This window comes from Archocentrus centrarchus, chromosome 21, assembly GCF_007364275.1.
Source record: "Archocentrus centrarchus isolate MPI-CPG fArcCen1 chromosome 21, fArcCen1, whole genome shotgun sequence".
NCBI lineage: Eukaryota > Metazoa > Chordata > Actinopteri > Cichliformes > Cichlidae > Archocentrus > Archocentrus centrarchus.
This window is the reverse complement of record NC_044366.1, coordinates 25,542,004-25,551,731: the sequence shown is the minus strand read 5'-3', so window position 1 is coordinate 25,551,731 and position 9,728 is coordinate 25,542,004. Positions and strand designations below refer to the sequence as shown.

Below are 9,728 nucleotides of genomic sequence, written 5' to 3'. Positions count from 1 at the left end.
GGCTGTGTAACACCGGTGAATGGAGTCAACGCTATACTCAGCAACTAATGGATCCTCTTCCAAACAGTGGCAGACAAACTAACCTCTGCCATTTGTGCTGAGAGAGAGTTATGTTGACAGATATAAGAGTTATTAAAAGATCAGAAGTATGGAAAACACATCCAACAGAAGAACATCAAACAACAAATGCACCAGAGGTTCCAAATCAAATGTCTTTGGAGGGAAAAAAAAAAAGCCCTGAAATTATGCATTCACATGTGCACGTGTGCACACACATGTGAACTTTCTATCTCTACAACCTGTGTTAAGGGAGGGCAGGCATAATGAACAATATCGTCTTCTCCTTTTGTCTGTGATGGAAAATCTTTAAATCCATAGAGATCAGCCATCATACAGTGGTAACAGTCGCTCCAAGCAACATTAACTGGTTTTCAGGGATGAAGAAACAACAGAGTAAGTAAATGTGCTTAAAAAACAAAACAAAACAAAAAAACTCATGAACAATTTTGCCTTGAAATTTCTACCACTTCTTCTGATGTTCTTTCTTATTATCTTGACTTGACTTGGTTTACCCCCTCCCCCATTCAATGTCTTAATCAGGGATCTGTTGCTTCAGTGAGTTTCAAATGCTTAGATGACTTGAAACAGGTGCACACAAGTATCTACCGACCTATCAAAGTGAGTTCTGAACACCTGCGACTTTAGAGCTATTAAGCACAATTTCCTATTTAACCCCTATATAGCTGCACAGAGCTTCAACAGCTTGAGGAAGTGAAAGCAAAGAAATATGTAGACATGGCACAAAGATAATGGTTATAAATGCAGACTCTTTATCATATATATACATGCCCTCGTGCAGAAATCAGAGACATTGCCGTTTCCAACAGCTGAAACAGCTTGGGACAATAGTCTCTGCCGGATCATAAAAATTTCCGAGCATCACTGATATGACGGCGTACAAACCACGTGTTTACGTAATGGAAAGCCAATCTTTCAGTTTAACCCCTCCTACTCGTCTATTTCTAACAGGAGGTCCGACGCCAAAGAAAAATGATGCAAATGTTTTTATACAGGCGCCCCGTACTTTTGGAGACGCCAGTAGCGTGGTGCTGAAACGACTCGAGGAGAGCACCCCACAAAGGGAGCAAACGCACACTTCAGGAATCACGGACACACACACACACACCAAGAACCTTGGCTTTAATAGAAACGTTGCAGCGTGGGGGCTCTAAGAAATGAAAACTGAGGTTGGTGTCATCTGACCTCGTCAAGCAAGCAGGTTTGCAGGGGAAACGAACTGGACTTGATCCGGCAATGTGGTGTTTTGTTGGGGCTATCATTGCAGCAGTCTGTCCATAGGATGCATCCTCCCTTGGCTTTTGATGCTGTGCAGATCCACCCTCCTCTCTTCAGAGTGATGAACTAATAGGCAATGATTCTCTCCTCGGAAATCCACCGTGGTTTACTGTTTGCACGTTAGTTGTGTTTGTTTACTGGCGACCAGTCTCCTCCCGGTGCGACACATGCAATTTATAGAGTATATTTTCTATTGTCGACTAGTTGAGGAGGCATTCTTTATACGCCAGAAGAAGAAAACACACCATTATCACGAAGTCTGACAGACAGTGAATATTTTGTCACGTGAATGAAAACGCATAGGACTTGGATATACCTATTTTTCTATGATACAATTGGTAGCCTTGTTCGGGAGAACTGATCCAATTGTGTTATTATGCAACCGCAAGGATCTCATCTATATCTGGGTGTTTAAGACACGGGATTGCTCTTCGCCCAAATCAATGTGGTTTCTTTGGAACATTTTCAGCAAAGGAACGCATATGCTGCAGTGTCTTTGTGGCAAGAGTCTTAAGAAAAACAAGAATCCAAGTGGTAAGCTCATCACCATTTATGCCTACTCCTTCGTTTCTCAGTGAACCGGCTTTGTGCGTGCGTGTGTGCGAGAGTGAGTGTCTGCGTTATTCTGTTATTTTTTTGTAATGGTGAGAGATCTGCAATCATATTTATGCAGCGAGTGGATCATGCAGAGACGCTGGGAGGGGGGAACAACTTATTCTGTGCTGGTACTATATCGGCGAGCTCAGGTTTGAGGACGCAGCGCAGAGACACACAAAAAGCACCCCCCCCCCCCCCCCCCCCCCCCCCGCATCACCACGGCACCATGATCTCCTAACTTTTTAAATAACGCTCGCTCTCCCTCTGTCTCTCTCACTCTCTCACACACATGGGGTTAGATCTTATTTCAGACGATCGGATCCACGCACAGTTTTCTTTTTCTTTCTATTTTTTTTTTTCTGGGCAACGTGATTTCCCCCTAACCAGATTATTCCATCCCTGGGTTGACTGCAGCAGCATTGCCCCCCTCCCTCTGCATCACCACTTCTCTATTAAACGAGCTACTCGCTGTGTTTTCAGCAAACCAGCCGGAGGAGACAGACTATTCTTTCATGTCTGTCACTCCGCTGATGCGGACCAATACTCATCATGCGGGCCCTGGGAAAGCGTGATTTTCTACAGGCACCTGAGTTGCTTTTATATTGACGAAGGCAGGCAGCTGGGGTGCGAGTAGGGCATGTAGAGAAAAAGTGGGCTCCGCTGCACTGAAGCAAATACTGCACTTAAGCAGTCGACATCATTTCGAGTCAGATTGTGGACATTTTTTTGTATGTGTTTGTGTAAAATCAGTGATAAGCCCTGGATCACCGCAACATATTGTTTTTATAATCTACCAAAATGGTTGTAACATTGCAGAGCTCCAGTGTGCCAGGAATTCTCATTTCAACAGGCTGTTGTAAAGCCCCCAGGTAGACAGCATGTAAGTGCAGGCTACTTGTTACCTCATGTAGCGGGTTTGAAGATGATGGGCTGAGTAGCAGCACAGTTCTTCGACACTGCAACTGCAGTATAGTAGATCATCATCATACTGTATCGGGACAATCACGCTTTGCCGACACTGCAGGAGTGATAACAAGACATTGTCTACAATCAATTTTATAAAAAAAAAAAAAGTTACATTTTACAACATTATGTCTCCACAGCAAAGGTTAGCCAAGGTTTGCATTGGTATAGTTCACAATATTTTGAAACCATAGTTAGCCTCAGGTTGTGCCTTCAGTGTAGCAATACGCATTTTTCGCATTTAGAAGTAGGCCCAGCTATAAAAGCTAATTTGGAGGCATTACCAGATTGTTCAAAGCGTTTCCTAAAAATGTCAAAAATATATAATGAGGGCTACATAATAAACATGATTTAATTCTTTTCTCAAGCTTCAAACTCCAAGCAGGAAATTGGTATATTTATTGTTGATCTTCTGTATTTATCATGTCATAAAATATAAATGTTTGTTATATTTGTTAAGTGTGTAAGCTATCCATTTATATTATATTATAATGGATTATAATTGTTCTTACTCATATTTTTCCTTGCAAGCAGAAAGATTGTTACCCCTGGCCATGGCCCTAACCAGCTATTAGGTCATTGTTTGGACCTGGGTAATTTTTTTTCAAAACAAAAAAATTGGCACGAAGCGATGTTTAACACTCTAGTTGGCTTTTAAGTTGAAAAGATTTGTCTAACACAACATGCATATTTCTATAGACACTGTTGCTCCTGCAAAAGAGGGAAGCTGTACAAAGTAAAACCCTTTACAGAATAAAAAAATTAATGGTGTTGATTGTATTGTATTGGTTACAGCTCTGCCCCTGGCTGCCATCTTCTCTTTAGTTTAAGGAAAGGAATTGCAACTTGGAAAGACTTTAAAAAGCCATTTTTAGTAGTTAATGGAGTAAGCTTTTTCTTTTTCCCTTTAAAAAAGCTGAAGCTCTCTCCAAAAGGGGTAAGTGCTGTTATACAACCTCAGCATTTTTTTATTTACAAAGTTTTGCTACAATCTTCTTTTGATTAGATTAGAACAGATACACTTTAAAAATGCAACAAAGAGGTAAATAATTTAAATCAAGAACTACCAATAAACAACAAATATGTACAACAATTTCTTATCTATCTATCTATCTATCTATCTATCTATCTATCTATCTATCTATCTATCTATCTATCTATCTATCTATCTATCTATCTATCTATCTATCTATCTACAGTCTTGGGCTGCAAGCCACAGTAGGCTCTAGAGTGATAACTGAGGTCAGTGCAGCAGCTACTGCAAGACACTAACTTGTGCTTAATGCAATTCATTCAGTCAATCAAAGCTAAGACTAGCTGTCAGCTGACTGAAATTTATAGCCACGTTCTTGTCATAGGGAGAGTACCTTTATATTTATTCCACGAAGGACTGCTATCGAATAATAAAGTGTAGGTGTGGGCACAAAATCTTCAGGGTGTGTGCTGAAGCAGCTGATGGGGCCAGTAGTTTACTGGGAAATGAAGTAGAAGCCAGCACGAAGACTGTGTCAGTGGGGTGCATTAGTGTTTCGAATAACTAAAAGCTGCTAACTCACTGAATTTGCACTATCAGGCTAATAACACAACCACCTTGTTTCAATTCCAAAGATGCCTTAGAAATCTTCACACAAGTTGTTAAAGTGCTGTTGTCATAGTGGGACAGTGAACCCTTTGTGTGGCCCTGTGTCAGCAAAGTGTTTCCTAAACTGTTCACTAGGCCTGAGGTGCAAAGGCCTAGACATAGTGCTCTAGCTCTTTGGCCATATTTTTAGTAACACAGCAGAACTGAGAGAACACAGAAAGACCAAACTAAACAGACTGTATCAATATGGCTGTCAGTCTTTGTTAACGTATAAACACCAGTCATTTACACAGGATCACACATAGTTTAGTGTTGAAGCGAGATGACATGAATGCAGTGTATGGTTTAAAGCATCTCCTCTCTTCAGAGTGCTCCAGATCAGGTTAAGAGAAACCACAGTGTGGTTCTGCATTCTGATGCAAGTGAAGTGTTGGGTCAAAGCTCCATAACACAACAGAATGAGTCACCTTCTTGTTGGATATGGCAGTTTGCCATCATTTAAAACTGCGTGTCCACTTTTAGCCCTGTTTCAAAGCTGCCTTCGGATAAAGTCACCAAGCCTTTATACTCAGTGACCTGTTAACATTCTTCCAGTTGTGTCTCTGTTTTCCAGCAAGATTGTTGTTTCATCTTTGGTGGCTTGTCCTTGGGGTTGGTGGTCTGGTAGAACTGCTACTGCGGATCTACTCTTAATGTTCACTCTTGTGTAACAGTATGGGTACATGTCTTTGAGTGAATGTACTTCATTAAGTAAATTAAAAGTGATGAAGCGGCTTAGTTGAAAGGATGTAGATATAGTAAGTTTAACCCTGCAGCTTAAGTGGCAGTGATGACTGTATAAATGCCCACATAGATGTCATTATGAAAGTTTGAGATTGTCATTGAATGATGCACACAGCCACGATAAATGGTTTAATGAGGGCATTTGTAGTGAACTGTTGAGGAGAAAGTTATATCATGAACTGCCATAATCAATAAAAGCATACATCTGAGTGGTGCTCCCTGACATAACTTGGGCTAAAATATTTTAAATGTAGAAGGTATATAGTTGGGTTGCTCAAAGAGCAGAATTGCAGTGAGTGGGTGAAGTCAGTGGGTGGCTCCCTCAAAGCAGCTGATTGACACATTGACAGCTCATCGACAGCAGAGTGACAGTACAGGTGAGGTCACACAACACCCAGGCCCCGAGGTAATGTTGGTTCACAGCATGTGAAGTGAAACTTATCTCTATTATGTGTGTCATGCTCAGGAAGTTGTACCTCAGCTCCATTTTTTAATCTCATCTACTTCGTATTTTTTTTTCTTTTTTAATTTAAAATCGAGGAACTATTACAAAACAGTTTCCCTGCAGGGACTATTAAAGTTCTCCTGATTCTTTCCTCTGATCTAAAATTATTATCTTTTGCGTCTCTGGCATGACCAGCCATGCTGACTATTAGAAGACTGCAACCGACTTTTGGTGCTTAGAAGTGAGAAACGTTCATGAACTGAGAAAATGTTTTCATGTGGAGGCTCATAAACCACTGAGAAACTCATCTGTGGATTGAAATTTATTTTGTCTTACATTACTTAAAATATTAAAAACTGAACAAGTAGGAATATAATTAAACAATGTTGTGAGCAATTTATTATGATTAAAAAAAAATAATAAAAAGCTACTTTTGGCTGCTCTGTTATTCACAAGGGGCCACTCCACATGTTTGATTGGGTAGATTTTACACCAGATGCCCTTCTTGACACATCTCCAAAGGGATAATAAAAATGCAGCTCTACACTGTTTCCTGCTGAAATTGCATATGCATTTTGATGTCAGTTTCTGGTGCTTGTGTCATTTTTCCATGCAGTTTTCATCTCACAGCAATATATATATATATATATATATATATATATATATATATATATATATATATAATTTAAAAGAAATCAAACATTTTTTTATACAGTTAAAAGATACTTGTTTTATTTGTCTTACACGCTTGCGCTAGTTTAATTTGTGGTAACAAAGAAAATGCAGTGTAATTAAACGGGATGGGCGAGATTCAAACACAGACTCCTACAATTAGACTAACAGCAGGGTTGGCTAAAAATATCCTCCTCCAACCACCATTGCATGTTGCTAGGTTTCATACAGAAACATTTCAGCAAGTTTGTAAATGGCTAAACTGCAGTAGCTACGCACACACACACACACACACACACACACACACACACACACACACACACACACACACACACACACACACACACACACACACACACACACACACACAGGAATGGTCCCTGGCAGATAACAGCAAAGACAAAAAAAAACAGGCTTTATGGTTAAATGTGTTAGAATGGCCTTAGCATAATAGCTTGAAAGCGTGCATGTTCTTACAATGGAACGAAATACAGATAAAGAGAATAAGCATGTTTTGTTATAATAACACTATTTGTAATCTTGACATTGTCAAGGATAGTTTGTCTTCTCATGCCATCGCTCTGTGATTCCTGCCATGCTTTGTTATTATTTAGAAAGAGACATGAAATTAGGTGCTGCCGCAGTGGATATGTCACAGGTCAACAAGACAGCCTCCTTCACTCTCATCTGTTCCGGCATCTGCACGATCAGTTTCCACAGTGAATTAATTTGGGCTCTGTCTCTCCTGCTTTTCAAGAATGTGACCTGCAAGGGTGATAAGATTCGAGTTCCTGGCTGCCATTCTATCTCCCTCTGTGTGCAATCAAGTTTACATAGAAATCCCATGAGTGGGAAAATGCACATACATGGTGCGACTGCACAGACAAAGACAGAAAAAAAGAAGATGAAGACAAGTGCTTTCTTTTTGTTAATCTGTAAAGAAAAATGAAATGAAATACATAAAAAAAATACTTGACGTTTGCCAGTTACAGCTGGTTGATAGTGTATTAGTGTGGGTTTGTATGCAGAAATGAATACGCTGATGCCTTTTTATCATGCAGCTTACCCTTTAGAAAAAAAGGACGTCCCTGACACACGTAACAAAATCGTGCCATTGTTTGGAATTTGTCTTTATTCAGCACTAAACTTAAAATGTCTAATATCTTTATGTTAAGAATGGATTAAATTCCCTGTAGAAGTATCCTTTGTTGGAATAAACTCATAGATACACTATATGGACAAAAATATTGGGCCACATCACTTAATCTTTGAATTTTCAGTTCTATTGCTATGTGTAAAAGCAAGAACCCAGCCATGCACTCTGCCTTTACAAACATTTATGAAAGAATTAGTGGTTCTAAAGAGCTCACTAAATTCAAGCATGGCACTGAAAAAGGATACCAGTGTTGCAACAAGTCAGTTTATTAAATTTAGTCCCTCCTAGATATTCCACAATCAACTGTAGGTGATATTATTGTAAAGTGGAAGTGTTTAGGAACCGCAGCAACTCAGCCACAAAGTGGCGGACCACGTAAAGATACAGAGCGGGGTCACCAAGCACTGTGCAAAAGTTACCAATACTCTGACTATAGAAACTGATCCAAACCTCCTCTGGCATTAATATCAGCACAAAAACTGTGCACCAGGAACTTCACGGCATAACTTTTCATGGCCATGCAGCTCCTGTAGGTGTAATGTGTAGGTGGCCTGGTATTTTTGTCCATATATGGTAGTTATATTATACATCTCATTTCATGAGAGCATTTCTGCTTCTTTTGAGTCATTATTTTTGCAGTTTGGTGGATTTTAAAACTGTGGGTTGGGCCCCCAAAGTGCGGCATAGAGCCACTGCATGGAGGACAACCAGGGAAGAATACGGCATGAAAATAATTTGAATAAATATAATTCATATTGGGAAAATAAATGCTTTGCTTATTTTTCATGCCATAGATTCCTTTTTATTGTTAATTAATAATAAAAAAAATGTTGGTGGTGAGGTGAGTACATTTTTAAACTTCTGTAGGGGGACATGTTATAAAAAAAGAGCATTTTTTTTTGTTTTTTTTTTAAACACGATATAGCCAAAAGTACACTGTACACATCCTCCTCACATGATACAACAAGCAGAGAAAGTTTGCTAGTAGCTGTTCAATATAAAGCAGTTAGCAGCTAACAAGTCAAATATCTCCTTGAGGAATTAGTGGAGACCAACCCAGAGGTAAGAAGAGAGCTGTTTATGAGCAGAGTGAGGGCTTAACAGTATCATTTGAGAGCTTGCATTTGCATTGCCTAGTCTTCAAATCTGAGTTAACAAATGTGATCCATTGTGTGTCAGCCGATGGCGTCTGTACTCATCTTAGATTCAATAATATCACAGTGAACTTATCATTCTTTTATCAAATAAAGGCAGAGCAGGAGATGCTTTTGTGTCTAGTTAATAGTGTAAGGTTTCTCTTTTTGTACCTTGCATTTTAAGGCATTAGTGATAATATTGTTTTTGAATAAATCTGCTTTAAAAGGTTATATCTGTCACTGGTGGACTATCTAATGCTTCTTTCTTTTCCAAATAAACATCTCAAGAGTCAAAAGAGTCAACTGTATTTAAGTGCTATAAAGGACACTGACTATTTAAATGCCAAACAAATATCCTCAGGATGGGCTGCAGGTAGAATCTGAGCAAGAAGTGAAAATTAGTTGATTGCTTTGTGATCTGAGTCATAGACACAGTTTGTTACCTGCGGTGTGAAGTGTTGCAGCGAGGAATATGTGGCCGAATGAGAATCACAGTGTGATTACTGCAGATGCTGCCGATTTAGCAAAATTAGAGAGCTTTGTGAGCAAGTGTTCCACATGTATTTTTTTATTAGGCTGTCAACATGCAATATAAACACGCATAATCAACACAGTGACACCAAGAAAACCACTGGAAACAAATGCTCACAATCATTTCCCAATTCTTTTCCCCCCACTTTCTGATGGAAGCTTTACTGTCACTCTATTGAGTTGTTTATGGCACAGAGTGGTGAAATTGGCAGTTTGTGCATGGGCACTGATGTGGTCTTGTCAGATTTGAAGAAATAACTTTAGAGATTGTAAAAAATTGTTCCTCAGTTGTCAGTTGTATGAACTTCCTTGTTTTCAATCATTTTGAGTCCCTTGAAGTCTGTGAAATTTCTGTTTATGCTAACAGTCGGTGCTGGTCAGTGTGCTGATCATAGTGGAAATATGATGATATAGCCTATAAAAGTTTTATGATTTCACATATTGATTTGAAGCCTCAAATTCAGCATGTCATTGGTGTTTTTTTAAACTTGCCTAGCAAGCGTTAGC

The 9,728-nt window shown here is 39.3% G+C and overlaps 1 protein-coding gene across 1 annotated transcript in view; it reads left to right on the top strand.

Annotated features, from left to right (window-relative positions):
* Positions 1-1,599: 1,599 nt before the first annotated feature.
* Positions 1,600-9,728, top strand: part of fgf14 (fibroblast growth factor 14) — a 139,575-nt gene continuing 131,446 nt past the window's right edge. Inside the window, exon 1 of the mRNA XM_030757597.1 lies at positions 1,600-1,890. Within this exon, the coding sequence (XP_030613457.1) occupies positions 1,683-1,890 (208 nt within the window). The 5' untranslated portion in view covers positions 1,600-1,682. The remainder of the gene's footprint in view (positions 1,891-9,728) is intronic.